We start from the raw sequence: 27,003 nt of genomic DNA, 5'->3' as shown, positions 1-27,003 counted from the left end.
AGCTTGGCGGCTAGAAGGCTAGACGAGGCCTGAGGGAGTGATGGGGAGACGCTTGGCTAGCTTGGACTACTTTGAAAAAGTCAGCAAGGATGCACAGGTCAAGACGAGCACAGGCGGCGTGGTGACCCTGACTTCCCTTGTCCTCATCTTCATGCTGCTGGTGAGTGAGTGGAATGCCTACAGGCGTATTGAGACGCACTCTGAGCTGGTGGTGGATACATCGCGTCAAGCTCGAATGGCCATCAACATCAACATCACCACTCCCAATATCCCCTGTTCCATGCTGTCGCTTGATCTCATGGACTCTGCTGGTGAGTCGCAGCACAACATCCACCATGATGTGGTCAAGCTGAGACTCACTGAAGATGGCAAGGTGATTGAAGGTGAGCTGCTGCAGCTGGGCCACAAACGGGATGAGGTGAAGCACCCAGCCGGCTACTGTGGCCCTTGCTATGGTGCACGACCAGACAATGAATGCTGCAATACGTGTGAAGAGGTGCGCGATGCCTACACGACAAAGGGATGGAGCATTGACGATTACGAGGCCATTGCACAGTGCAAGGAGGAGCACTACAAGGAAGCACTCGCTGAGCAGGCACACGAAGGCTGCAATGTGGCCGGTTCCTTGCATGTGCAAAAAGTGCTGGGCAACTTTCATTTGGCGCCTGGCAGGAGCATCAAGCAGCCTAATGGACACGAAGTGCATATTCATGATGTGCAGCAGTTTTTGATGGACAGTACCAAGCATGGCTTCTCACACGAGATTCACCACCTGTCGTTTGGCAATTTGGCAGCTGGCCAACAGCGAAAGCAGCCGCTTGATGGGCTCATTGCCAAGACGGATGACAGTGCGCACAACTATGTCTACTTCCTCAAGTGTGTGGCGACCAGCGTGTTTCGGCTGGGCAAGAAGGAAGCGCTCGAGACCATGACGTACAGTGTCACTGCGCACGACAGGTCCATCTATGGCGGCAGCGATAAGAATGACAAGACACATTTGCATGCACGCGGTGGCATTCCTGGCATCTTCTTTAGCTATGACATTTCGCCACTCAAGCTGATTGAGCGGGAGGAACGCGGCCGGTTCTCGAGCTTCCTCGTGGGTACACTGTCACTCATTGGCGGTGTCATTGCAGTGGGCACCTTTCTTGACCGTGCGGTGGAGGGCGTCAAGCGGCGAAAGCGCGAGTGATTTAGTCATCTGCTTATATTGCCAATTAGCCATATTCAATTGACCATGATCCACAGATGGCTGATCAGTAAGCACACTAGGCAGTACTAGTACAACTAGACAACACGTGTACTGACAGGTCGTTTCCTCCTTTTCTGCATCTCAGGTCACGTGCACACTCAATCTCCAGATTCGTCTCAGGGCTCGCGGACTATAAAGCGACGAGGGTCGGGCCGTCCCAGGTGCCTATATATACCGTATGGGCTCTTGTCTGTCCAAACCTCATACTACAACAGCAAGTGCCAAGAACGAGCCTCAAGCACTTCACCCAGTTACCGAGAATCCCGTCGTAGCACAGCCCGCTACCACAACCCAAACAACAACCACACCAGCTACCACCACCGTTCCAACCACCTCTACCGTCGCAGCCATGTCTGGAAAGCCAGTTGCCATCATCATCTACTCCATGTATGGCCATGTCCTCAAAATGGCCGAAGCCGAAAAGAAGGGTATCGAAGCAGCAGGCGGCCAGGCAATCATCTACCAAGTTCCCGAAACCCTACCTCAGGAAGTCCTTGCCAAGATGCATGCACCTCCCAAGGCTGATTTGCCAGTGGCATCGGCTCAAATTTTGAACGAACACGATGCATTTTTGTTTGGTATTCCTACTCGCTATGGAAACATGCCTGCACAGATCAAAGCTTTCATTGACAGCACCGGTCAGCTCTGGGCATCCGGGGCGCTCGATGGCAAGAAGGCAGGCGTCTTCGTGTCTACTGCAGGCATCGGAGGAGGTCAAGAGACCACAGTACTTAACTTCATGTCCACGCTGGCTCATCATGGTAAATGCTCACCTTCCTATTTGATACACGCTAATCACAGGCATCATTTTCGTCCCTCTTGGCTACAAGAATGTCTTTGGAGAGCTCTCTAACCTCTCTGAGGTTCATGGCGGCTCGGCCTGGGGTGCAGGCTGCGTTACAGGTGGCGACGGATCGCGACAGCCATCTACTCTGGAACTGAGCGTTGCAGAGATCCAGGGCCGAACCTTTTACGAGAAGGTCAAGCCTACGCACTAATCCATCGCTACGATACCTGTACGCAAGATACAAATGCTTCCTAAGTTCGTAGAAATACAATGATTTCTTTTGGTATCAATCATCTGAGAATCTGCTTCCATCTGAATATTCTGTATCGAAGCAGTTCGTCCCCTGAGTCCAACCTCCATCCTTGAAAGCTTCCCGACCTCTGTCTCTCTCAATTTGGTCGGTGTCAAAGCGCGGAGGTCTTACTACAGATCACTATCAATTGAATGCAGCAATCTCTTTTGGGGCGAAGTCTTTAAAGTCTTGTGGTCAAAGCCACCTGAAGTTGTGCTCACGACTTCTCGCAGGATCATCATCTCGCATCGTCTGGGCACTCAATTCCATGTCAAAGCTACAAAGGTAGTCCCTTACATAGTCTCGCGCTACATGCCACTATTTACAGCCTATTTCTCTGCGTTCTGTTTCAACGGCTGTCCCTTCGGAGTAAACCTCTGCTCGCTGCACAATCAGCCGTTGTTATCTCATCAGTCTGTGCTGGTTGCCTAGCCAATCCAAGTGCACCTGTCTCGTACCTGCAACGCGGACAACAGTCAACGGACAAGCTTGCGTCTGCTGGCTGACTACAGGTCATGCGAGCAAGCGCGTCCCTCCATCGCTCGAGCACGATCCCATCGAACCTGACGTTGCCACTGTCTTGTCTGGCAAGTATCATGACCTTGATCACGCGAATGAGACGAAGTACGCTGAGGGCATTCAGGTCAATGGTAGGAGGAGCAATGCGAAGAGAGCCGTCAAAGACTGGTCTCAAGGCATCTTTTACATGCTCCTTGACGGAGTCCGGGCCCTTGCCCATGAGCAAAACGAGGAGACAGTCGCGCGTGCCGCTCAGCACCTCCTGTGTATAGCCTAGTTGAAGTAGGCTCTTCTTCCCGGCTTCGTCCATGAACTCCTCCTTGCTGTAGAGCTTGACGAGAGCGTGCGGCTGCTAGACAACTAAAAATTCAGGGGCAATGTTGGTTGAGCTCAACATCTTTGAGGTGCCAGCGGCGAGAGAGAAGAAACGACTAGCCGGCAAACAGCCAATGCTCAACCAGCATCAATCAACCGCTAGATGTTTGACCAGACGGACAAGTCGCTGTGGCGTTGACCTGTCCAGTCTGAATCTGATCACCCGAGTCATTAGAATCCGAGCTTGCACCCCGAATTTACTCTTTTGGGGCGGACGGCTCTTGACGGAAGTCATGGCGAGAGCAGAAGCCAGCTTGGGTGGCTAATGGCTGTAGGTACCTATAGGTTGCGATGGCCTTTTGCTGCAAATTGCGAATGCATGTCATTGCGTGATCACGCAACGGACACAAAACACACAAGGGCAACAGACACAACACGACAAGCGACCAGGAGCTGAACGGGCAAAGAATCATTGACACCTGGCTGGAACATCATGGAGATTCATGTAAGCACGAATATTTAGAACAATGCATTTTTTATGTCGAAAATGGGTCTGGCATGGAAAATCAAAGGGACTTCCTTAAATAAGGTCCGCAATGTTCATTGGCATCTCTTGAATCTCCGTAGAATAGAACGCCTCGATATCACGCATCATGGTGAGATCCTCAGTGGCGATGAAGTTGATGGACACACCCTTGCGACCGAATCTTCCACCTCTGCCGATACGGTGAATGTAGTTTTCACGGTTGGCGGGCAAGTCGTAGTTGATGACGAGCGACACCTGCTGCACATCAATACCACGGGCAAGCAAGTCGGTGGTGATGAGGACACGCGAAGAACCAGATCGGAACTCCTTCATAATGACATCGCGCTGGCCTTGGTCCATGTCGCCGTGCATTGCACTGACGGTGAAGTCACGCGAGGTGAGTTTGTCGGTAAGCCAGTCGACCTTTCTTCGTGTGTTGCAGAAAATAACAGCTTGGGTGATGGTGACTGTTTCATACAAATCGCAGAGAGTGTCGAGCTTCCAATCCTCCTTCTCAACGGAAATATAGAATTGCTTGATACCTTCGAGGGTGAGCTCATCCTTCTTGACCAAGATGCGAATAGGCTCGCGCATGAACTTCTCAGTGACCTCGAGCACATCCTGTGGCATGGTAGCGGAAAGCAAGACAGCCTGGGTCGTGGGTGGCAAGAGCTGGAAGATGTCGTGAATCTGCTCCTTGAAACCACGAGACAACATCTCGTCTGCCTCGTCGAGCACAAACATCTTGACGTGGTCCGTCTTGAGCGCACGCCTCTGGATCATGTCGTGAACACGGCCGGGGGTGCCGACAATGACGTGTGGGCCGTTCTGCAGCGCCTTCATGTCGTCGCGAACGTTGGTACCACCAATGCAAGCGTGGCACTCAATCTCCATGAAGTCGCCGATGGCAATCAAGACCTTCTGGATTTGCTGAGCCAACTCACGGGTAGGAGCGAGAATAAGGGCCTGGGTCTGCTTGAGCGAAACATCAAGCTTTTGAAGCACAGAGATGGAAAAAGTAGCAGTCTTTCCTGTTCCGGACTGCGCCTGCGCAATCACATCGTGGCCCTTGATGACGGGCTTGATGGCGCGCGCCTGAATAGCACTGGGGCGCTCGAAACCGTAGGCGTAAATGCCGCGGAGAAGCTTCGAGTCGAGCTCCATGTCGTCAAATGAGTCAACCACTTCATCCCAGTTGGATTCCTATGTATTAGCATGGACAATAAACATGCTGTATCGTACAATGAGTTGCTCCTGTGCGTCCTGTAGTCCTTCCGACATGATGTCTATGGGGGGAAGTCTTGATGATAGCGACCAAAATATTTTCTGGCGGTGACGACTGCACTAACCCTAACTGCACTAACCCTGGCAGCAAACAGCCGTTGACTTGCCGTGACTGCTTGTTGGTCTACACCCATGACAACCGCTTATGCTCTCAGGCGGCATCCGAATGGCATCAGACCAGCGGGGAATTATGCTCCAAGGGGACAAAGAGGATCTCGTCTAGCCCAGCTGCCAGAAGAACTTCTCCTATTGCTCTATTCTTTGCTAGAAACGCCTGATTTGCTCAGTCTGTGCCACACGGCCAAGCTCTTTTATGCATATTCACTTTCGGAAGAGATCTGGAAGGAACGCTATGTGGAAAAGCAGCGAGACGACGACTGGCGCGGATCTTGGCGAGAAACATGTCTAAAGTGCAAGACTGACGTTCAGGTGTCTTGCTCCTCTGATTTGCTCTTTACACCCTTTGCCAATGCTCAGCTGGACATCCGTGCCTTTTTGCCTACCAAGCAATCACACATGATTGCTCGCCACGAGACCATGTCCCTCGAACAATTTCAAGCGCATCAGCATGCGCCATTCATCTTGACTAAAGCGATCCAAGAATGGCCGGCGCTAAGCTGGTCTTGTGAGTCGCTCCTATCCACATTTGCAAAGACGCGCTTCAGAGCAGAGTGTGTCGACTGGCCGCTTGAACGCTATGTGCGGTATATGCGGGACAACCAAGACGAGTCGCCATTGTACCTATTCGATGCTCGCTTTGGTGAAAAGATATCAAAGGACGGCAAAAGTCTTGCCCATGACTACTCCTTACCGACATGCTTCGCAGAAGATGCCTTTAATCTGCTGGCTGATGACCGGCCTGATCATCGCTGGCTGATACTTGGACCAGCAAACAGTGGCTCCACCTTTCACAAAGATCCCAATGGTACTTGCGCCTGGAATGCCGTCTTGTCGGGAAGTCAAAATGCAGGCAAGTACTGGATCATGTTTCCGCCGCGCATTACACCGCCTGGCGTGTATGTCTCCTCAGATGAAAGCGAAGTTACCTCGCCTTTGTCCATTGCCGAATGGCTCCAAGGATTTCACGCTGCAGCTCGCAAGATGCCTGATATGCGTGAAGGCGTATGTGCGCCAGGCGAAGTTCTGTACGTGCCAAGCGGCTGGTGGCATCTTGTTGTCAACTTGGACGAGTGCCTGGCATTGACGCAGAATTTCGTTCCACGCGGGTATATCGGCGCAGTCTTGCGATTCCTCAGGGACAAGCCAGATCAGGTGAGTGGATTTGGAGAATTGAAGCAACAGCCGTATGAAGTCTTTCGACAACGCGCTGCAGAAGCTTTTCCCGAGGAAGTGGCTGCTTTCGAGAAGGATGAGCCAACGGTATGGCAGAAGTTGACGCATGACAAGAAGTCCGCATCCTTCTCATTCGGTTTTGCGTGCGACAGCGATGGAGAGTCTGATTAGTGCACTTGTAGGACTTAGATTTGCCACAGAGCCACGTCCATCTGAATTCAACGACATCCTCGAGCAGCTTTGGGCATCCATGAACGAAAGCAACTCGCCACATGGCCAAAGCAAAGCAGCTGGCAGGAAAGCCGGCAAGAATTGTCTTTCCAGCTATACCCATTCGCTCTCATTCCTTTACTGATCAAGTACGCGTGCAAGAGCTTATTGATGATCAGATTCTGATAGTCTGCAACCTCTTTCCTCCTACAGTCAGGTTGGCCTATAGACGCTTCTTTGAGACAGAAATTGCCGCGAGACTCAGTCAGCCTGTAGCTCCAAAACGAGGCGAGGCGACTCGGACAAACGAACGCTTCTCGCAGCATGATGAAGAGTTCGCAGCACATCTATATCAGGCAAGCGGCCTAGCCGACATGCCAGAGCTTGTTCAACTCTCCAAAGGTCGTCTTATGGGCCTCAACCCTAACATTCGTATATATCGCTACAAGCCTGGAGCATTCTTTGGACCGCACTATGATGATTCTGTGCGCGAGACAATTGCAGGACGCAAGTGCGAATCCGCTTGGACACTTCTCATCTACCTATCCGACAACCTTGTAGGTGGCGAGACACAATTTCATCTTGGGAAGGGAGAAGTACTGGCACCACCGGTTCAAGATGGCATGGCCCTTCTTCATCGGCATGGCCACAATTGGTTCGATTTCCATCATTCCCACAACGCTAACAAGAGCCTCTTGCATGAAGGTCTTCCTGTTAAAAGCGGGGTCAAATGGGTACTGCGAAGCGACTTGATGTTTGAACTATGAGGCTGATGGCTTGAGGCTCATGGCCGATAGGTTATTCTCCACCGCAAGCAGCTTATCTAGAATGCCCACAATCACTTTGTCGAGTTCCTCCACAACAGCATCTGCGTCTTCATTAGCCAGGACGCTCAGATTCAATGGCTCAAGCGGTTGGATACTTTCCACTTTGCCATTTGTTGGGACGTGTAGCGGGGGCAGCATGGGCGGTTTGCTTGTCGTCGGTGTCGATGCAGCTGTGCCATGTCCATTCGACATATTGACTCGCGCAGGCGATGCAAGCGACAAGTCACTGCTTTGCCACTGAAATCCGCCATTGCTTGATGGTGTCGTCAATACCAAATTGAGATTTGATGGCTTCCGAATGTGCATACCTTCGCGCTTGCTGTTGGGCATTGGCTGTTGCATGCGAGGCATCGCTTCAGGCAACGACTGCGTCGAGCCGTTACTTTGAAGAACCAGTGGCTTGCCAAGTTGACGAGACGGCGACCCTGCCGGCGTCAGCGTTGGGGCCGTCCGTACAGGTGAAGTTTGTCTCGAACTAGGACCAATGGTGGATGTGACTGAACTGGCAGAATCCTGCCTGACTGGTCTTGGCAGAGCATCCCTTGCCGACATGGGTGGCGTTTGCTCCGACTGCAAGAATGGTAAGCTGATACTAGAAGCTGTGGCAAGCGATGTGGCATTCATGGCTGGCATTTCAATCAGAGGTTCTGCAATTGGAGTCTGAGGTATTGTTTCTGCTGCCTCTGTTGAAGGCACCTCACCGAACAACTTGAGGAGCGGGTGATCAAGCTGACGCTGCTCTTCTCGCGTTGTGGGTTTGATAGTCTTGAGCAAGTCCTCTGTTGCTGAAGCAGACTGCTCCCACGTCATTTCCAGTCGAGGCGGCTTCATTGGTTTCCTCGCCGTGCCAAAGTCCCAGCCGTCTTGACCATTGCCGATATCATCATCCAAGCCAAACTTGCCGTCAAAATCTTCATCTGCCAGGTCATCTTGGATCGCGATAGACTGTCGTACGCCGCCAGACTTGCGCCATGCTTCATATCGTGCGACCAGCTCTTTGAGTATGCTGGTTGGCGTCTTTGCTGTTTGCTTAATGACCTTGAGTTTAAGCAGCTCTGAGGCTGGTAGTCGCTCCTCTGGCTTCTCACACAAACAAGCAGCAATAAACTCTTTAAGCGCACTGGAAAATTGGGGCCCTTCCAAACGCGGCGGTTGCGACCGTGGAATAAGAAAAATGGCTCTCATTGGCTCTTGATCAGCGTGCGGTGGATTACCAGTGGCAATCTCGTAGATGGTGATGCCCAAACTCCAGATGTCTGCTTTGTAGTTGTAGCTGAGTCCGTCTGAGATCACTTCCGGTGCCATCCAATACGGGGTACCAACGAAGGTATTGCGCTTGAAGTGATTCGCAGCAAGTTGCGCTGCGACGCCGAAATCACAGAGCTGCACACGGCCATCGTTCGTGACGAGTATATTGGCTGCCTTCAAGTCGCGGTGAATCATGTGTGACTTGTGGATATAGATGAGGGCAGCAAGGACTTCGCGCACAATAATGACAATGTACTTTTCCTCGATCCTGCCGCACTTCATAAGTGTTCGGATGGAGCCTCCTTCGCAGTAATCCATGATGATCCAGAGGCGCATGCCGTTCAAAAAGCTGCCGTGATACTTGACGACATTTTGCGCGTCGCCCGATTTGAGGGACTGTAGGAGGACAATCTCCTTTTGAATGTCACTGACCTCATCCTCGACCGTATCGAGATTCAGGACCTTGATGGCGACGAGCGCGCCCGACTCCTTGTGCTGCCCTCTGTAGACAATACCATAGCTGCCCCTGCCAATCACTTCTTGGCGGACAAAGTCTTGCGCACTGGTAACTGCCATGACATCTTCGTGCTGCCTCCTCAGCCGCCTTCCTTGGTGCTCTGCTCAGTCTCCAGGCCTCTCGCTCTTCCTGTCTATGGCTGTCTCCTTGGTTTGTCGTCGGCTTTCACGTGAGATTTCTTTTTTCCTCGGACGACACCCATCCAGCGACCATCAGCTAGGTAGACAAGGGGTACAGAGACGGGCCCTTCCTCCGCCAGCCTGGCAGCATCAATTATCTTGTCGCCTCACCTGACTGCTTCATGGTCTCCGTGACGCTTCAGCAGCACGATACTCGGCCCTTCTCGCCGCTGCATCTGGACGCACAAGAGGCGTGCCACACGATGCCCAATCCTGCGCTCCTGCGGCAGCTCACACGATCCGTCATTAGCGAGGCGTTTCAACAGCGTCAGCTCGGCAATCCGACTCGTTATGACGATCTGCGGCGTACCTTTGCTGCAAAGCCGACAAGTGCAGATGCCACTTCCACAGTGCAGCTCCAGCAGCTTCTGGTCGCACTCACGCACCAGATAACGCTGCTCGATAGCAGATCGGGGTCTCTGGTTAAAGCCATCATCGGCATGAATTGGCTCGGTCGGCCATTCAGTTTTGTGCAGACCTACAACGCCTTCCTCGGTAGCTTGGTGAGCTCACATGCAGAGTACTCAACGCTCGTTGTACAGATGCTCATCAAAAACTTGACGCTGCTCAATCCGTCAATAGGCAAAATCCCAGGCCTTGAGGTCGTCTCACAAGCAGAGATTCATCAACGCGTTCATGCCGCACTATCTAATGTGCTAGATCTGGTTCCTTTTGCCCGCGAAAACTTGGTCTCTGTCGCAACCAGCCAGTTCCCGCACAAGTCCGAGCGGCTGCAAGCGCAAACAACATTTGTCGCAAATCTACTACGGCTGACGCAGTACGTTCCGATTATAGAGGGTGCCATCATTGGCGTTATTGTCGACAAGCTCATTAGCATTGATGTCGAAATTCAAGTGGACTTGGAAGATATGGAACCAGAAGAGCAAGGCGCAGTGGTTGATGGAGCGGAAAGCGATTTGCAGGATGAGGACTCAAGCAACGAGGCTCTTGAGTTCTCGGAGGATGAGCTTGACGACGAGCAAGAAACCAGCATGAATGTCCAAATCATCAACGACAATATACAAAAGCTGGATGCTCTTCTCAAAATCATGTTTGAGCATCTAGATCGCAAGCTCTCGAACCTGCCGACTATTGATGGTAAGCTACCAAAGTACTGCTCGGCTGCGCAAGCCACTTTCGACTCGCTCCTATTTGCGCTTGATACCACCATCCTCAAGACTTACCAAAGTCGCTACACACAGTTTCTCCTGTTTTGGGCGGCACAAAAGCATCTCATGTTTGTGGACGACTTTCTTGGACTCGTTGTGCAGCGTGCAGTCGATGTAACGCGACCAGGCTCCCACAGAATGATTGCTGCAAGTTATATCGGCTCTTTTGCCGCACGAGCAGCAACACTCGATCGCCAGACCGTTAGAATGCTAGCTCGTGTCATGCTCAAAGCCATCAATGGCTTTCTCGATGATCAGCAATTCACGCAAGGTCATGCGCGGGACACAGTGAAGCGGTTTGGTGTGTTTTATGCCATGGTTCAAGCGCTCTTTTATGTCTTTTGCTTTAGATGGGCTGAATTGCGCGGTGCTACGGATGCTGAGCCAGATGACGTTCTGACTGACCCGACCTGGCTGCCCGGCCTACAGTGCACCATCGAGCGTGCCATTGCGAACCCAGTGCTGAACCCTTTGCGGTACTGCAGTGCCACGGTTGTGCAGCAATTTGCTCGCGTTAGCCACCACCTTAACTTCGTCTTTTGCGCAACCATCATTGAGGCGAATCGACGGAGCGCTTTGAGTGGGCCAGGCGAGATTGACTCCTTCTTTCCGTTTGACCCGTACCTGCTGAAACAGTCAAAGCATTTTGTGGAGGAAGTGTACAATGATTGGAAGCCTATTCCTGGTATGGCTTCCGATGAAAGTGACGAAGAGGATGAGGACGACGCCATGGATGAATGAAGCGACAGCATAGCGAGACTTTGATTTTAGAATTCATTACATTGACTTGCCTGCATCTATCAAGCGTCTCCGGCCTCCTCTACCGCTGCGCGCTGTGCATCTTTCTCTTCTTGTGTAATCTTTTGGGCTGCTTCCTTCTCGAAAGCTTCCCTAAGAGGGCCCGCTCGCTCATCCCATTCCTTCATGGCCAACTCGGCTGCTTTGCGAGCTTCTTCAAATTCTTTGCGCTTTGCCAGTACGATAGCGTTCCACGGCTCTCGACCGACTTTGTCCAAATCACGCCAGGCCTTGCCAATCATGGTGCGTACCTGATTCTTGCTGGCTGTTGGATCTAGCTTTTTTGCGCTGGCTGCTTGCTGTGCATCAAGCTCATTCTTGGAGACAACCCATTGCTCCTTTTGAAAGAAGAGGAAGGGATTGGTGTTGGGACGTTTCGGAAGCTCTGGTCGTGGACCCAGCTTGTCGAGCAAGTACTGATTCAAATCCTCAGCTTGTTTGTCGAGCCTCTCACGCTTGAGGGAATCGGCATGATCCTGGTGCGAGCGATACAGTTCCCCGTCCTCTGTCGATATTTGCTTGCGCTTGAGACTGCCAGTCGCTTCTGGATGATCTGCACTGCCAGGACGTGATTTTGACGGAACGAGCGGCTCATCCGTCACCGAGATGCGTTGCGGCCCAATCAATGAGTCTAGCACAGCACCGGCCGCAGCGAGACCGGACAAGTAAGCTCCATGCACCGTACTTGGATGCGTTCTGCATGTCGCCTCGCCAGCAAAGAAGAGATTATCACCAACAGGCCTTGCCATGGCTTCATAATCCTTGCCAGAGCCATTCTTACCGATATATGAGTAAGAGCCGCGCGAGAATGGATCTGCCGCCCATTTGGTCACGACCGATTCGACAGGCTGCGGTACTTGTTTCTGCGGATAGATGCGTTGCAAGACTGCAGACGCCTCTTGCACGAGCTCTTCGTTCGCGGTTGTTTCGCAAGACATGGCAGCATCACCTGCAAGAAGCGCAGTGAGGACTGGACGCTTCGAAACTTCTGTGCAGCTCCAAAACATGTAAAAGCGACCGCGTTCAGGTGACAGCTGTTCTGCACCAGGATCGCCTCGTACACAACCAATCAAGTTGATGTTGTCGTCCCAAAATTGAGCTTCGTACACTAGGACTACCTTGTTGAGCAGACCGTAGCCGAGGTTGCGAATCGCCATTTGTTTCCAATCTGGCAGCGGTGGATCAAAGGTGATGGTGTCTGCTTTGAGAACACCAAGCGGTACCGTCACTACAATCTTTTCGGCCTTGATGGCTTCACCATTGGAAAGGAGAACGCCACCTTGTACAATCTTTTGTACGGGCACATTCATGCGAATATCAAGCTTTGTAGGAGCAAGAGCCAAGCCTCTGCAAAGAAGCGAGTAGCCACCATGAAGCATTGCATGATGGCCGTTGAATTCATTCCCATCATCTTGATCCCAATTGTGTAGCGAGAGGTTGTTGAGGTTCGTTCCGCACGCATACTCCATATTTGCCCAGTGCCACTGCAAAACACTCAAGTCACTCTCTGGTATCTTGCACACCCTTTTGAGCGTATTCAGAATGCTGTTGAGCGTTTCGCCAAGCGAATCAGCTGCGACCAATGGTATGGGCTCTTCTGAAAGCAACTCGTACTTCATTGACTTGAGCTTATCCATGTAGGCCGTGGGCACAACAACATCTTTGACTGCACCAATGATTGGATCAGCCTTGACGACAGGCACTGGTTGCTGACTGGCCTGACCATCTGCAGCCTCTAGTCTGAAACGCGCTGCTTCCTCGAGCAACAAGTTGAATAACTCTTCGACTCGCTGATCTTGCTCCTGTTCAATGACGTTTCCTTGTTGATCATAAATGACATTGGATTTTGCATGCACAAGAGCGTGATGAGGCAAGTGGAGTTGCTTTTGTAGCAAGATTGTTAAAGGGTTGCCATTTGAGAAGCCGGTAATGATTTGCGCTCCAAGATCGACACGGGCATCGTGCGAGTCACCGACTGGATGTGAGTAGACTCGACCGCCAATACGTTTCCGTCCTTCGCAAATGATCACTTTGTAGTCGATCTCTAAGCGATCGGCAAATGTAGCAAGCAGATTCTCGAGCTGTCGAGCAGTTGACAGTCCGGCAACGCCAGCACCAACAACGAGAATGGTTTGCTGCTCCCGTTGTACTGGGTTTTGCGGGATTGGTAGACAGCCGAAGTTGATGTAACCGTTACGAACGAGGAATTCCCAGATGGCTGCGCACAAAGCAAAGTGTCGCTCTTCTTTGGCTACGCCTTGAGCTTCTTCCATGGTCACCCAAAGTCTTGGGTTTTTGATCCATAGACGTAGTATGGCATTGCGTAGCAGAACATAGGATGGTGTCTGTAGATGCGTCAAGTGATTCTCGACAAGCTTGCTTTCAGCAGGGAGCATGTACTGCGGATGTATTCTTGACGCACTCGCTGCATCGAAGCATTCTCTACTGTAGACGGTAGGCTCTATTGGGGGTATTGCAGACTTTGCAATAGGCCCTATAGAAGGGTTCATTGTGTCGGGCACAACTCGCAAGCCTGTGTGCACAGGGAGTGCCGGCTGCCCACCGGCAAGCATTGTGAGTGTCTCGGACATGGCCTGTGAAGAGCCGTGCAGGCAAGCAAGTTTGGTGAGCCAGTAGCTAACAAGCTAGACAAAAAGACAAGAGAGCAGCAGATGAAGACGGCAGATGTCGCCTGTATACGCAGCAACCTGCAGGTCTTCCTGGTCTTGGGTCTGTGTAGTTCAAACACGTGCAGTCGCTTCTCACGTAATCCTCGTCAAGAAAAGTCTGAAGAGAGTACTCCGGCACCAACCATCTGCTACAAGAAGCGCCAGTCATGCGCGTCACTCAGTCCAGGCTCGCAGACTATGCACAGCGCACAGTATCAGGCGCCTTGTTTGGCCTCACTGTCTATGGCGCCGTCGGTATGGTGGTCCTCTTTCAAAATCGGCAAAAGCGCATCAAGGAGATTGAAGCAGACATGCGCGCACGAGGGTATGCTAGTTTGCTTGTACACAGATGAAGCTAACAATAGTGAACTGCCTGGCACGCAGAAGCGATAGCGGGACATGAGTGGCAAAACCCGGCAATAGAAGCAACGACAAAATGTCGCCCTTCAAAAGAAACACTGACTTCTCTCATCAGAGACTTGCACGGAACAGCGCACTCGTATGCTTCGGGGCCTCGTTCGAGGCGAGCTTTACTTGTTCAGATAAGCGTCGGCAGATCTGGTTTGGCCGAGCCTTCTTCTTCGAGCCATAGCGAATCCACTTAGATATGTAATGAATGCAATGAAGATGAATAACCGACGCGCCTGGCCCTTGCACTCCGGTCCTTTGTCTAGCAGATAGACATGTACATACCCATGAAGCTCCAGCTTGTTGGTCGAAATCTCGAAAAGTTGAAATTTGAATTTTGGCGGCGCGTCGAGGAGCAAAGAACGCGACGACCAGACAACCAAGTCCGCAAGGGTGTTACAGCTAGCAGAGGTGGAGACAGTGCTGCAGCAGAAAGGACGTCGTCATGATGCTCGGCGCGAAAAAGGTCGCCAAGGCACCGCAGGAGAATACACAGATATGGGTAGAGAAGTACCGGCCAAAGACCCTTGATCAAGTCAGCTCACAGGAGCACACGGTGGCGGTCCTCAAGAAGACACTCTTGCACGCAAATATGGCACACATGCTCTTTTATGGTCCGCCAGGAACGGGCAAGACATCGACCATCTTGGCCCTTGCAAAAGAGCTTTACGGGCCCGAAATGTTCAAGAGCAGAGTACTCGAGCTCAATGCATCCGACGAGCGTGGTATCGCCATTGTTAGAGAAAAGGTCAAGAACTTTGCCAAGACGGCCGTCACAGCAGATCAGACCCAAGGCGGCTACCCGTGCCCACCATACAAAATCATCATCCTAGATGAAGCCGATTCCATGACACAGGATGCTCAATCTGCGCTGAGGCGGACCATGGAGCAGTATTCCAAGATTACACGCTTCTGCCTCATCTGCAACTATGTCACGCGCATCATTGAGCCGCTCGCCTCGCGTTGCAGCAAGTTCAGATTTAAACCGCTCGACGCATCCGACACCGTGTCGCGGCTCAAGTACATCGCCGAGCAGGAAAAGGTGACGTACGAAGATGGCGTACTCGAAGCACTCAACAAGACGTGCGAGGGTGACTTGCGCAAAGCCATCACTTATATGCAGTCTGCAGCCAAGTTGCATCGTTCCCTGCTGAGCACGACAATTGATTTGGACGGAGACACAACACTCAATCTCGATGCTAAGATTACGCTCGATTCTATTGCAGAAATCGCCGGGACTGTACCAGAGGGAGTCGTACAGAGCTTATTACGGGCGTGCAAGGAGAAGCAAGCGTTCGGTGCTCTCAATAAGCTGACGAAGGAGGCCGTCGCGGAAGGCTACAATGCAATTCAAATCATGAGCCAATTGCATGACTTGGTGGTGGAGGACGAGCACATCACGAATCAGCAAAAGAATGCGATACTCATGTACTTGAGCTTGACGGACAAACGGCTCAATGATGGCGCAGACGAGCACCTGCAAATTCTCGATATGTTGACAACGATGCGATCCATCATGCGCTGAGAATATAGTCATGAATGTCATTGCATAGTTCAATCTGCTTATGCGTTTAGCTGAACCTTCACCTCTGCACTCTTCTCCTTGAACGCACTTGCAAGCTTCCCAGATTTGTCAAGGGCGACAATCTCCTCACTGCCACCGAGAGAAGTCTTGCCCACGACCAGATTCGGCACAGTACTGCGCCCTGTCAGCTTGGCTAGTTCTCCCTGTAATTCTGCGCCATGCTTCTCGATATCAAGCTCAAAAATGAGCGGGCTAGGCGATATGGTGTACTTTTCCAGGACGGCCTTTGCCTTTTTGCAGTACGGGCAGTAGCTCTTGCTGAAAAGGATGACCTGGTACGATGACAGCATCTCTTGCAACGCAGCTGCAGGGTCATACGCGACAGCTGCTTTGCCCTTGTTTGCTACTTTGCGCGCTGCATCACGCGCGACATCCTTGACAGTGGCAACACCATCCGCTGCCGCTTGCTTCAAATCATGCACAAGCTTGTGTGTCTCCGCGTCGCGCGCCGCAGCACTGGCTTCATCGCGAATGAGATTCGGTGCACTTTCGGATGAGCTGAAGGCGAGAAAGTAGATGAGCAGAGAGACAAAAGCGAGTGCGAGGAAGTAGAGACGCTTTGTTGGCCGTCGCCTGACAGTCCTGGGCCGCAGGTCTGCTGGCATCCTTAGCGATCAAGGTGAGTATCACGGTTCACGATCGGTTTCTTGTCGTGTCCAGTTCACATTCAGATTGCACGAGGCTACGAAACGATGGGAAAAGCATTGAATCATACATGATGCATAGGCTAGCTATTCGCCGTCTTATAGACGCGATCTGGGAAACGACTGCCGTGGTCAACATGGAACATTTACATTAAAAAGCGCGTTACTTTAGTCGTGAGAGCGTAACGAGGCCGGCAAGCGCAGACATGACGCCGCCAATGAATAGAACGACGCTGGTAGAGTTGTGGCCTTGCGCGAGGGTAGAGTCATCTGTGTGCATGATCTTAAAAACTAGACTGCTGATGAAGCTGATGACAAACTGCGGCAAGCAGATGGCGATGTTGTGGATGCTGCGGTCAGCACTGTTGCACTGGAGAAGCACTTACCCTAGTATTGCACCAGCCTTGCCATTGGACGGGGTGGCTCGATCAAGTGACATGCCTGTATCAAGAATCTCTTCACCAACGAGCGAGAATGGGATCCACGCAGTGACTGCCCAGCTGAAGCCACATAGCGCAACGATGATGGTTGCCCCGATGCTATGTCGCACAAGCACCGTAGAGCACATGGCGAGAGCAAAGACCTGGTGTTAGTAGGGTACATCAACTGAGCAAGTACCATATGTGAGATGCCCCAGAGCTTGCTTTGAGTGAGTCCAAACTTGTTACGATCATGGTCTTGATTGCCCTTCACACACTTGGGCAAGAGGTAGGAGCACAGTAAAGTCATCACGGCAAAGAGCAAGAGTGCACGACTGCCCATGCGTGAGCGCGTATCCACGTCCACGTCTTGTCTTCCAGTTGCATAGACTTCGCCTACCCATGTTGATGTATAGAATAGAAACGGGAACCAGCCATGCCAGGCTAGACTTTGTATCAGACAAACGAGTTGCGTGCGCGACGAAAGTCCCCAGAAAACCTTGTACAATTGCGACAGGGTAGAAAAGAGGCCTTGCACCTCCTTCTTTTCTGGGTGAACCTCTTCGTGAATTGCAAAGCAGGTGACACAAGTCCCGATGCCGAGTGCAATAATTGAGAGAACGAGACAGATTTTGAACTGTGAATCGCCAAGCCAGCTTAGTCGTGAACGTAGGTCGACGTATCCGAGCAAGTACGAAGCAAGGTGACCCACAGCCACCATACGTGACGCCCATGCATTGCCAATCTTTTGTTTGTCTGGCGGCAGGCAATCGACAATGAGGGCTCTTGAGGCAGCAGCGACTGTATTGACCGCGAAATCAAGCAGAAAGACGGCAATGACGATGCTGGTGATGATCAGGGACTGTGCCAGACTATCATCGTGGACCATGAATTGCACAACGTCGCGCGACCAACCCATAATCAAAAGGCAGACGAGCGTCAATGCGCCAGAGACGAATATGAAGGGCCGCCGCCGTCCGAACCGCGATGTACACGCGTCTGACAATGATCCAGCAACAGGCTGTACAAGGAGACCCGTCAAGGGGCCTGCTAGCCACACAAGGGAAATGAGTGATTTGCTCATTCCAACATCCACCATGTAGTTTGTAAAGAAGACTTGCTCCACGCCCCATACAAACTGTAGGCCGCACAGCACAGCAGTCATGAGCATAATGTACACCGGATCGCTGCGCTGTGGCGCGGTGGGCTGAGAGCGCGCACCTGGGAGGAGTGCGGCAGCTGCATCGTCGTCAAACGAGTTGCGGGCCATGTCGCTCAGCTCTATACTGGCATGCGGCGAGGATGTGCGCATACACAAGGGGGTTATGTTGGTGTCGCTGTGTTATTGCGCGCGGTTGTTGCAAAAAGACTTTGACCAAGACCAAGACAAGATCAAACTGAACAAAGACCTGCAGCTCGGGTGAGGCTGGAGCTATAGAACTTAGGAGGGACCAAGCGCTGCGGACTCAAAGCTTGACATGACCATCAGCTACAAAGGCTGTGTAGTTCTGGCACCCATGGTCCGCATCAGCGAGATACCTACACGCTTGCTCGCTCTCAAGTACGGCGCAGATATTGTCTGGGGCCCTGAAATTGTAGACAAGGCTCTCATCACTGAGCCTCCGGCGGAGCGTGTTGTCAACGAGAAGCTCGGCTGCATCGACTTTGTCAAAATGCCCAAGAATCAGGTCATCTTCAGGACGCATCCTCTCGAGAAGCAACGCCTCGTCTTTCAGCTCGGGAGTGGAACCCCGGCGCTGGCCGTGCAAGCTGCTAAGCTCGTCGCCAAGGATGTTGCCGCCATTGATCTGAATTGTGGCTGCCCAAAGCCGTTTTCTACAACAGGCGGTATGGGTTCTGTGCTCCTTTCTGATGTGGACCGGCTCTGTGCGATTCTCGTTGCGCTCGTAACTGAAGTTGGCAAGCCTTTTGGTATCGGCATTTCAGCCAAGATTCGATTACTCGATGATGAAGCAGCAACAGAGGCTATGGTCAGGCGGATATGCAAGACGGGCATCATAGGTTTGACCATTCATCTACGAACCGTACCCATGCGCCCGAGAGAACCTGCGTTGCGCGCGAGGCTCGCGCGCCTGGTAGAGGTGTGTAAGGAAGAGAAAGTTGTGCTACTTGCGAATGGTGATGTCAAGGATCGTGATGAAGCACTGGCTGTCATGGCAGAGTCCGGTGTGGATGGCATCATGATTGCTCGAGGGGCTGAACACAACCCGTCTTGCTTCCGCTCAAGCACAGAAGGCGGGCCACTCGATACATTTCAACTTGCAAGAGAGCTCTTGAGGACGGCAGAAGAATATGACAATGCGCCAGCCAATACCAAGTACATTCTGTTGCGCATCCTGGCAGACAAGAGCAAGACGGCTGCGTACAGAAAGTGCCAGTCTGCAAAGGGCTATGCGGAACTCAAGGAGGCATTGATGGTAGAGGAAGAGAAGCCAAAACCCACCCGGAGGTTTGCGAGTGAGTCTGCGAGAAAGACGGCTGCTGTAGCGTAGGCCTGCTCCTTGATCTGTAGACCAGACCCCTGATTACCCTTAACCTTGTGCTGCTTGTCGCATGATCGCCTCGCCATCTGAAGTGAAGGCGCATCAAAAAGTCGACACTTCACGACTCGCTCGACCAAGACCTGCGATCAGGCAGCATGGCACAAGATGAGGCGCCCAAGAACCCATATGCAGACTACTCATATAGCGCAATGTCGAACCTTGTCACAAAAGCCGACCGGCGGCAAATATCGAAGCGTGATGGCGAAACGACCGGCGAGCCAGAGACACTGGCGGGTCGCATAGACATCAGAGAGATGGGTGCACGCGCGAGAGCCCCACCTAGCATCAAGCCGGAAGCATCAAATCGATCTGTGCCGGAACCAAGCACGCGAAAGAGAAAGCAGTCGTGAGTGAACGCGCACCAGAAGCAAAGCTAACGATAGAAACTTTCAACATGCATCCATTCTTGAGGCGACAGCAGGATTAGAGGGGCTCAGGTATCGTCCGGTGACGAGTGAGAATCGTGATCTATACGACACATTTCTGGCCCTTGTCTCCAACCTGCTTGGCGACCAGTCGCCCGACATTATTCGCTCTGCAGGCGACGTCGCCATTGAAACGATCAAGAATGCTTCTTTGAAAGATCTCGATAAAAAGCAAGAGATTGAATCAGTCATCGGTGGAGCCATCAGCGAGGGAGACTTTGTCAAACTGTGTCAAATCGCAGGAAAAATTACAGACTTTGAGCGGCAGGTGGATGCGGAGGAAGACTTGGACGAAAACACTGGAGTCGCTGTCATTATCGGTGAAGAGGAAGAGGATGAACAAAGATCATCTGCGAGTGAGTCTGAGTATGAAGAAATGGAAGGCGATGAACTCGACGACAGTGTAGATCAGCTTCAAACCGGGGGTCAGGTGGATCTGCGGCAAGAGCGCGTCCGAATACAAGAAATTGATGCATTGTGGCTATCGAAAGAGATTGCGAAATACTACTTGCAGCTTGAGTCCAAGCTCATACAGGGCAAGGCGCATTCTGCACTGGAGCTGCTCGAGTCTCCCATTTCTGCCGGCCTGCTGGAGAATGACTTGATGGAGCTGTTTGACTACGACAAGTATCCGCTTGTCAGTAAGCTCATCGAGAATAGAGCGGTCATCGTTTGGGGCATGCGGCTAAGCACTGCCTCTGACAAGGAGCGGCCTCAAATACAAGCCAAAATTGATGAGCTCGGTTTAAGTGCAGTCAAGCAAGATCGTGGAGCAAGCGATTCGCAAGCAATGGAAGTTGACCCAGCTGAGCAGAAACCTCTGCATTTGGTGGAGCTAGAGGACCTTGCATTTTCCGAAGGCAACCACCTGATGAGCAACAAAAAGGTGACCTTGCCAGAGGGCAGTTTCAAGCAATCTCATCCTGCATACGAGGAAGTCCATGTTCCTGCCCCGAAACGTCGCCCTGATGATGCAGACCCCAAAGTCCCCATTACCGACTTGCCACGATGGGCTCAAGCGGCGTTTGGCAATACCACATCTCTCAATCGCATTCAAAGTCGCATGTATTCTACGGCATTTGGCAAAGACGAAAATCTATTGCTTTGTGCACCGACAGGCGCCGGCAAGACCAATGTTGCAATGCTTTGTATACTCAATGAACTGGCCAAGTATCGCCTTGAGGATGGCTCCTTTGACTTGAAGGCTTTCAAGATTGTATACGTTGCACCGCTTAAAGCGCTCGTGTCTGAGATGGTGGGCAACTTCTCTTCGCGCTTATCTTCTTATGGCGTGCAGGTCTCTGAGCTGACTGGCGATAGTCAACTGACAAAGCGGCAAATATCTGATACACAAATCATCGTTACGACACCTGAGAAATGGGATGTCATTACCCGCAAGGCGACAGAAACATCTTACACAAACTTGGTAAGACTTTTGATTATTGACGAGATTCACCTGCTTCACGATGACCGTGGTCCAGTCCTAGAGAGCATCATCTGCCGTGCGCACCGTGTAGCAGAACGAGGAGCGCCGCCGATACGTCTCGTGGGTCTCTCAGCAACGTTGCCCAACTACCAGGACGTTGCTACCTTTCTGCGCGTTGATCCTGCCACAGGCATTTTTTACTTTGATCAAACGTACCGGCCATGCCCTCTTCAGCAGCAGTTCATTGGTCTCACCGAGAAGAAGCCCATCAAGCGCCTCCAGATGATGAACACTGTGTGCTATCAAAAAGCACTGGAATCAGTAGCTAAAGGTAACCAGGTGCTCATCTTTGTGCATTCGAGAAAGGAGACATACAAGACTGCCAAATTTATTCGTGATGAAGCTCTCGCCCAAGACACCATCCAGCGTATCCTCAAGTCTGATGCGGCAAGTCGCGAAATTCTGACGCGTGAGTCTGAAGCCGTGCGTGATGCAGGTCTCAAAGAGATGCTGCCTTATGGTCTGGCGATGCATCACGCTGGCATGTCAAAGGCAGATCGTACAACTGCAGAAGATTTATTTGCTGAAGGTCTTGTGCAAATCTTGGTGTCTACAGCGACACTAGCTTGGGGAGTCAATCTTCCAGCGCATACGGTCATCATCAAGGGAACTCAGGTCTACTCCCCCGAAAAAGGCACATGGGTGGAACTCTCGCCGCAGGATGTGCTGCAAATGTTGGGTCGCGCTGGGCGCCCTCAATATGACACATTTGGCGAAGGTATCATCATCACCAATCAGGCTGAACTTCAGTACTACCTCAGCCTCATCAATCAGCAGCTTCCTATCGAGTCGCAATTCGTGTCGCGCTTGTCAGACAACCTCAATGCTGAAGTTGTTCTTGGCTCCATCAAGTCGCGAGATGACGCAGTGAAATGGCTTGGATGCACCTACCTTTTTATCCGCATGCTACAGTCCCCTGCATTGTACAAAGTTGGCGCAGACTACGAATCCGACCCGCTACTTGTACAGAAAAGAGTCGACCTGGTGCATTCTGCAGCAACAGTGCTTGCTCGATGTCAGCTTGTCAAGTACAACGTTGTCACAGGCTCTATTGTAGCCACCGAACTTGGTCGGATTGCATCCCATTACTATGTATCTCACGCGTCCGTCAAAACATACAATGCTCACTTGCGCTCCAACATTACGCATATCGATCTATTTCGCATTTTTGCGCTCTCTGACGAATTCAAGTACATCCCCGTCAGAGAAGACGAGAAGCTTGAATTGGCCAAGGTCATGGAGCGAGTGCCCATCCCTGTGCGCGACTTGCCGGACGAGCCATCGTGCAAAATTAATGTCTTGTTGCAAGCACACATCTCTCGACTCAAGTTGGATGGATTCGCTCTTGTTGCAGACATGGTGTACGTGACGCAATCTGCCGGCCGTATTATGCGATCTATCTTTGAAATTTGCTTGAAACGCGGCTGGGCTGGCGTGGCTCGACTAGCACTGGATATGTGTAAGATGATTGAGAAGAGTCTCTGGCATACGCGCTCGCCACTGGCTCAATTTAAGGAGTGTCCTGCAGACTTGTTGCGGAAGCTTGAGCGCAAAGATTTCCCTTGGCCGCGCTACCTGGACCTGGACCCACAGGAACTTGCCGAGTTGACTGGCGACAGCAATTCTGGCAGACTAGTCCATCGTCTCATTCATCAGCTGCCTCGTTTGCAAGTTGCTGCCAATGTTCAGCCCATTACCTCTACGCTGCTTCGTGTTGAACTGACGATTGTTCCCGAATTCGATTGGACAAGTGATGGCGCTGAAGCCTTTTGGATCATCGTCGAAGATGTAGACGGCGAGCAGGTGCTCTATCACGATCAGTTCGTCCTTCGCCGACAATACGCGACTGAAGAGCACACAGTCGACTTTTGCATCACTGTGACAGACCCAACACCGCCGCTTTACTTTGTCTCGCTCATTTCAGACCGATGGATGCATTCAGAAACCAAGATTGCGATCCCGCTGCGCAACATGGCTTTGCCATCAAAGTTTCCGTCACACACGCCGCTAGTCAGTATGGAGTCTATCACAACGGAGGCGTTTCAAGTGCCAGAGTTTGTTGCACTGTATGATCACCATCTCAACAAGGTTGAGACGCAAACGTTCAATACGCTCTTCAAGACGGACGAAAGTTGTCTCATCGCTGTACGCCAGGATCTGACATTTTGTGCCGAAGTTGCTATATTGAAGCTATGGCTCGATGGCGGCAAAGCCTTGTTTCTTGACATGTCACAAGACAAGCTTGAGCGTTTGTCGCGCCACTGGCAAAAATTTGAGAAGCTGGGCAAAACGGTTGTGCTACTGGCGGACGAGAGCGCTGAAAATCTGCGGCTGCTTCAAAGTGGAGACCTGATTTTGTCGACGCCCAAGCGCTGGGAAGAATTGTCGCGCCGCTGGAAGCAGCGCAAAAATGTACAGGCTGTGCGGCTTATCATTGCCTCTGATTTGCACAAGCTTGGCGGTGTCAATGGTTCATCTTATGAGATTTGTCTCTCCAGAAGTCGCTACATGTCAGCGCAACTGGAGACGTCTACGCGCATCATTGCGCTGAGTGTTTCACTAGCCGATGCACGCGATCTGTCAGACTGGCTCGGCATTAGCAAGGCCAATCTGTTCAACTTTTCGCCTGCTGCTCAGGAGACTGTCTGCGATATCACACTTCAGTCCTTTAGCATCCCGCATCACCCGTCGTTGATGATTGCCATGGCCAAAGCTGCATCTGAGATGCTTGATTCAACAATCATATTTGTCTCGGACCGCAAGCAGTGCCTAGATACGGCCTTGGAATTGGCTCACATTTACCAAATTACAAACACGCCCGCAGAGTTCGAGACTGGCTTTGACGCTCCTCTCGATACTGCTGTTAAGTGCGGCATTGGCTATATTCATGAAGCTTCTGAGGCCAAGGACATTGTACAGCTCGAAAAGCTCTTCACGAGTAAAGTCATCCGCTGCCTGCTCGTGTCCACTTTTGCCATGGACAAGACTATTGTCCATGCAGAGCATGTCATTATCATGGACACACAGCATTTTGATGGTTCGCAACATCGATATACAGACTATCCTGTCAGCGATATTTTGCAAATGCTCCAAACGACCACATCGGCAGTCATTATGTTGCCAGCTGCCAAGAAGGCCTACTACAAAAAGTTCATTGACGAGGCGCTTCCAATTGAAAGTGGGTACTTGCAGGCGGTACACGACAACTTTTGCACTGAGATCAGCATGCAAACTATTGAGACGAAACAAGAGGCGGTGGACTGGCTTACATGGACACTCTTTTACCGGCGACTCAGCGCTAATCCGGCCTTTTATGGGCTTGAAGAGCCCTCGCACGAAGCGCTCTCCGTCTACCTGTCTGACCTGGTGGAAAGCACACTCGCTGAACTTGTCGAGGGCAATCTCATCTCTCTGGATGAAGACGAGATGCAAGTCGAAGTGCTCAATCTCGGCATGATTGCCGCCCACTACGCCATCTCGCACATTACCATGCAGACGTTCGGCTTATCTTTGACGGCGCGGACCAAGCTCAAGGGATTACTGGAAATTTGCAGTGCAGCGTCTGAATTTGACGCTCTTCCCGTTCGCAAATATGAGGATGTCGTCTTGCGTCGCATTTATGATCGATTGCCAGTCAAGTTGGACATTCGTTTTGACGACCCACACCACAAAGCATTCATTCTCATGCAAGCCCATTTTTCGCGTTTCACCTTGCCAGCTGATCTGCAGCTTGATCAATGCTACATTCTGCCAGTAGCTGTGCGAGTCTTGAGCGCTTGCGTTGATGTGATGTCCTCGGAAGGCTTCATGAACGCTGTCAATGCTATGGAAATGTCGCAAATGCTTGTTCAAGCAATGTGGGATCGGGACAGCCCGCTCAAACAAGTGCCATTCTTCACGGCCGAGGTGATTGAACGCTGCAAGGCCGCTGGAGTCGAGGAAGTCACGCAGATTGCAGAGCTAGAAGACGCCGAGCGCGACAAGGTTCTCCAGATGAGCGCGCAGCAACTGAACGAGGTGGCTCTGTTTTGCAATCGCTATCCGGATGTCGACATGGTGCACGAGTGGCTCGACGTAGAGGTACCTGCTGGTGAGACTGCCCGTCTCAAAATTGATCTGAGCCGCGCCGATGACGACTTTGATCCAATGGTCCTTGCGCCGTTGTACCCACAAAAAAAGCTGGAGCACTGGTGGCTTGTCGTGTCGAGCGAGGAGGAACTCTTGGCTATCAAAAAAGTGACATTACAACAGCAACTGTCTGTCGTGCTCGAGGTGATCCCCCGAGCGGTGCGAGCCTCAAGCTGACGCTCTTTTCCGACTCGTACATGGGCGTTGATCAAGAGCAAGTGGTCGCGTTGCCTAGCCTCAGCATGGAATAACATTATGCTTCATGTTGATTTGATTGGATTTCGAATCGAGTGACTCGTAGCGTCCCAAACCTCGGCGAGTGTATCGAGCAAACCAGTCAAAAGCTAGAGGGCCAACCAACCTTGCCGTGTCATGGCGTGTCTTGGGTCAAAGGAAGAGCAGGACGCGAAGGATCTCAGTACTGATGACTCACGAGGGCCCTGCGAGCAATACGTACAGGCAAAAAACGAACTTGATGCGCAAGCGAGAAGCTACGACATACCTTGCTTGTTATTGGAGAAGCCGCGCAACCAACGGCTAGACAACAGCTGAATGCAAATACAGCAAATTCAGACTGCTCGCCCGCGGTGAATGAACACTGGTCCAAGAGCAGCCCGAACATATTAAAGAGAGCGAAATGACAGCATTTCGAGACTTCAGCATGTGAGACCCATCCATGCTAGCACGATACGCAGCTACCCAGTTGAACAACGCGCTGCTCATGTGTACGGTCACGGCTGGAGCACTGTAGCGTATGTCATTGCAACGAGCTCGAAATCTGTCAGTACTCCATGCGCAGCAGGCTGTTGCGCGTTTTGCTGTTCGTATATACTATACAGGCACGCCTGCAGTTGCGGGGTACTTCATAGGGCCCACAGGGCCCATGCACAGCTGCAAGGAAGCTCCATTTTTTAAGCTCTGCTGCAACTTGCAGGACTCGTAGAGTCGCAATGGCATCAATCAGAGCTTCCCGTCCCTGCCAAACAGGAAGCTCGAACCGATGTGCCGGCCGGTGCTCCGTGCAGCGCATGAATTCAAGGGCCCTGCTGGCGACGGCCTCATTTTCAGATGCAGGGTCACGGCAAACTTTCTGGGGAAGGCAAATCAAGTTGCTTAAAGTTGGCACTCCACAATGCTACGACCTTACAAAACCACAGGCTCATACTACTGCCCGCCTAACCGGATTTAGTGGCTCCTAAAGTTCTGAGTCGCCACTGCTTGTGAAGTGGTGAGTTGTGAGTGACTCAAGTCCCGCAACACACTGCGGTCCACTGCCCAACTTCTCGACTTGACTCAAGAGTCATAACGGCGCTCCCCAGTCGTGATTCATGAGCCTGCCCGGCAGTACCTGTGGACCTGTGCCGCCGTGCGTGCCGTCTTCTGCTCCAGGAAAGGCTTGCTGATTGCTGGCACCTTGCTGCCCAGTCCATGGCGATGGTGCGGTGAGTCCCGCCGGTGA

The 27,003-nt window shown here is 51.8% G+C and overlaps 15 protein-coding genes across 15 annotated transcripts; 10 read left to right on the top strand and 5 right to left on the bottom strand.

The window, feature by feature from the left end:
• Window positions 1–40: 40 nt before the first annotated feature.
• BCR37DRAFT_388063 (COPII-coated vesicle component Erv46) lies at window positions 41–1,192 on the top strand (the record flags this gene model as incomplete). The annotated part of the gene is made up of 1 exon (XM_040870587.1): window positions 41–1,192. The coding sequence occupies one exon, from the start codon at window positions 41–43 to the stop codon at window positions 1,190–1,192; it is 1,152 nt and encodes a 383-aa protein (XP_040724206.1).
• Window positions 1,193–1,601: 409 nt separating this feature from the next.
• On the top strand, window positions 1,602–2,250 carry BCR37DRAFT_393685 (NADH-quinone oxidoreductase; the record flags this gene model as incomplete). The annotated part of the gene is made up of 2 exons (XM_040871345.1): window positions 1,602–2,013; window positions 2,054–2,250. The coding sequence occupies 2 exons, from the start codon at window positions 1,602–1,604 to the stop codon at window positions 2,248–2,250; spliced, it is 609 nt and encodes a 202-aa protein (XP_040724205.1).
• Window positions 2,251–3,745: 1,495 nt separating this feature from the next.
• On the bottom strand, window positions 3,746–4,972 carry BCR37DRAFT_393684 (ATP-dependent RNA helicase eIF4A; the record flags this gene model as incomplete). The annotated part of the gene is made up of 2 exons (XM_040871344.1): window positions 3,746–4,894; window positions 4,934–4,972. 2 exons carry the CDS (start codon window positions 4,970–4,972, stop codon window positions 3,746–3,748), a joined length of 1,188 nt encoding a protein of 395 aa, XP_040724204.1.
• Window positions 4,973–5,010: 38 nt separating this feature from the next.
• Window positions 5,011–6,839, top strand: BCR37DRAFT_64017 (uncharacterized protein). The gene has a single exon (XM_040872414.1). It carries the CDS (start codon window positions 5,108–5,110, stop codon window positions 6,437–6,439), a length of 1,332 nt encoding a protein of 443 aa, XP_040724203.1. The 5' UTR covers window positions 5,011–5,107; the 3' UTR covers window positions 6,440–6,839.
• BCR37DRAFT_335408 (uncharacterized protein) lies at window positions 6,628–7,233 on the top strand (the record flags this gene model as incomplete). Its single annotated transcript, XM_040867183.1, has 2 exons — window positions 6,628–7,133; window positions 7,170–7,233. Coding segments are annotated over 2 exons (570 nt in total), but the record flags the coding sequence as incomplete, so codon positions are not given.
• BCR37DRAFT_380975 (kinase-like domain-containing protein) lies at window positions 7,172–9,261 on the bottom strand. The gene has a single exon (XM_040869589.1). It carries the CDS (start codon window positions 9,127–9,129, stop codon window positions 7,240–7,242), a length of 1,890 nt encoding a protein of 629 aa, XP_040724201.1. The 5' UTR covers window positions 9,130–9,261; the 3' UTR covers window positions 7,172–7,239.
• Window positions 9,262–9,467: 206 nt separating this feature from the next.
• Window positions 9,468–11,144, top strand: BCR37DRAFT_336486 (RNA polymerase I-specific transcription initiation factor RRN3; the record flags this gene model as incomplete). The annotated part of the gene is made up of 1 exon (XM_040867228.1): window positions 9,468–11,144. A coding segment is annotated over one exon (1,677 nt), but the record flags the coding sequence as incomplete, so codon positions are not given.
• A 74-nt stretch (window positions 11,145–11,218) lies between these two features.
• Window positions 11,219–13,726, bottom strand: BCR37DRAFT_348903 (flavin-containing amine oxidoreductase-domain containing protein; the record flags this gene model as incomplete). The annotated part of the gene is made up of 2 exons (XM_040867881.1): window positions 11,219–12,789; window positions 12,931–13,726. The coding sequence occupies 2 exons, from the start codon at window positions 13,724–13,726 to the stop codon at window positions 11,219–11,221; spliced, it is 2,367 nt and encodes a 788-aa protein (XP_040724199.1).
• Window positions 13,727–14,052: 326 nt separating this feature from the next.
• On the top strand, window positions 14,053–14,288 carry BCR37DRAFT_393679 (uncharacterized protein; the record flags this gene model as incomplete). Its single annotated transcript, XM_040871343.1, has 2 exons — window positions 14,053–14,210; window positions 14,270–14,288. 2 exons carry the CDS (start codon window positions 14,053–14,055, stop codon window positions 14,286–14,288), a joined length of 177 nt encoding a protein of 58 aa, XP_040724198.1.
• Window positions 14,289–14,741: 453 nt separating this feature from the next.
• On the top strand, window positions 14,742–15,818 carry BCR37DRAFT_393678 (P-loop containing nucleoside triphosphate hydrolase protein; the record flags this gene model as incomplete). The annotated part of the gene is made up of 1 exon (XM_040871342.1): window positions 14,742–15,818. The coding sequence occupies one exon, from the start codon at window positions 14,742–14,744 to the stop codon at window positions 15,816–15,818; it is 1,077 nt and encodes a 358-aa protein (XP_040724197.1).
• BCR37DRAFT_380972 (thioredoxin-like protein) lies at window positions 15,428–16,507 on the bottom strand. The gene has a single exon (XM_040869588.1). The coding sequence runs from the start codon at window positions 16,481–16,483 to the stop codon at window positions 15,857–15,859; it is 627 nt and encodes a 208-aa protein (XP_040724196.1). The 5' UTR covers window positions 16,484–16,507; the 3' UTR covers window positions 15,428–15,856.
• Window positions 16,508–16,569: 62 nt separating this feature from the next.
• On the bottom strand, window positions 16,570–18,031 carry BCR37DRAFT_380967 (major facilitator superfamily domain-containing protein). Its single transcript, XM_040869587.1, has 4 exons — window positions 17,141–18,031; window positions 16,909–17,105; window positions 16,690–16,872; window positions 16,570–16,645 (listed from the first exon to the last, which is right to left on the bottom strand). The coding sequence occupies exons 1-4, from the start codon at window positions 18,023–18,025 to the stop codon at window positions 16,606–16,608; spliced, it is 1,305 nt and encodes a 434-aa protein (XP_040724195.1). The 5' UTR covers window positions 18,026–18,031; the 3' UTR covers window positions 16,570–16,605.
• A 427-nt stretch (window positions 18,032–18,458) lies between these two features.
• BCR37DRAFT_349186 (uncharacterized protein) lies at window positions 18,459–19,454 on the top strand (the record flags this gene model as incomplete). The annotated part of the gene is made up of 1 exon (XM_040867906.1): window positions 18,459–19,454. One exon carries the CDS (start codon window positions 18,459–18,461, stop codon window positions 19,452–19,454), a length of 996 nt encoding a protein of 331 aa, XP_040724194.1.
• An 89-nt stretch (window positions 19,455–19,543) lies between these two features.
• BCR37DRAFT_63897 (Sec63 Brl domain-containing protein) lies at window positions 19,544–25,840 on the top strand. The gene is made up of 2 exons (XM_040872413.1): window positions 19,544–19,851; window positions 19,889–25,840. The coding sequence occupies exons 1-2, from the start codon at window positions 19,601–19,603 to the stop codon at window positions 25,719–25,721; spliced, it is 6,084 nt and encodes a 2,027-aa protein (XP_040724193.1). The 5' UTR covers window positions 19,544–19,600; the 3' UTR covers window positions 25,722–25,840.
• A 391-nt stretch (window positions 25,841–26,231) lies between these two features.
• Window positions 26,232–26,531, top strand: BCR37DRAFT_380965 (uncharacterized protein). Its single transcript, XM_040869586.1, has one exon. It carries the CDS (start codon window positions 26,299–26,301, stop codon window positions 26,485–26,487), a length of 189 nt encoding a protein of 62 aa, XP_040724192.1. The 5' UTR covers window positions 26,232–26,298; the 3' UTR covers window positions 26,488–26,531.
• Window positions 26,532–27,003: the final 472 nt, after the last annotated feature.

Source organism: Protomyces lactucae-debilis (assembly GCF_002105105.1).
Source record: "Protomyces lactucae-debilis strain 12-1054 chromosome Unknown BCR37scaffold_13, whole genome shotgun sequence".
Classification (NCBI taxonomy): Eukaryota; Fungi; Ascomycota; class Taphrinomycetes; order Taphrinales; family Protomycetaceae; genus Protomyces; species Protomyces lactucae-debilis.
Note: the sequence above shows the minus strand (reverse complement) of the source record. Positions and strands in the feature narration are given on the sequence as shown.

Coding starts and splice junctions, on each gene's coding strand:
- BCR37DRAFT_64017 (XM_040872414.1), top strand. CDS start 5,108: ATGACAACCGCTTATGCTCTCAGGCGGCATCCGAATGGCATCAGACCA.
- BCR37DRAFT_380975 (XM_040869589.1), bottom strand. CDS start 9,129: ATGGCAGTTACCAGTGCGCAAGACTTTGTCCGCCAAGAAGTGATTGGC.
- BCR37DRAFT_380972 (XM_040869588.1), bottom strand. CDS start 16,483: ATGCCAGCAGACCTGCGGCCCAGGACTGTCAGGCGACGGCCAACAAAG.
- BCR37DRAFT_380967 (XM_040869587.1), bottom strand. CDS start 18,025: ATGAGCAAATCACTCATTTCCCTTGTGTGGCTAGCAGGCCCCTTGACG. Junction 16,873..16,908: donor AAGGCTGGTGCAATACTAGG/GTAAGTGCTTCT, acceptor TGCTGACCGCAG/CATCCACAACATCGCCATCT. Junction 16,646..16,689: donor GTTACGCTCTCACGACTAAA/GTAACGCGCTTT, acceptor TGACCACGGCAG/TCGTTTCCCAGATCGCGTCT.
- BCR37DRAFT_63897 (XM_040872413.1), top strand. CDS start 19,601: ATGGCACAAGATGAGGCGCCCAAGAACCCATATGCAGACTACTCATAT. Junction 19,852..19,888: donor ACGCGAAAGAGAAAGCAGTC/GTGAGTGAACGC, acceptor AGCTAACGATAG/AAACTTTCAACATGCATCCA.
- BCR37DRAFT_380965 (XM_040869586.1), top strand. CDS start 26,299: ATGTCATTGCAACGAGCTCGAAATCTGTCAGTACTCCATGCGCAGCAG.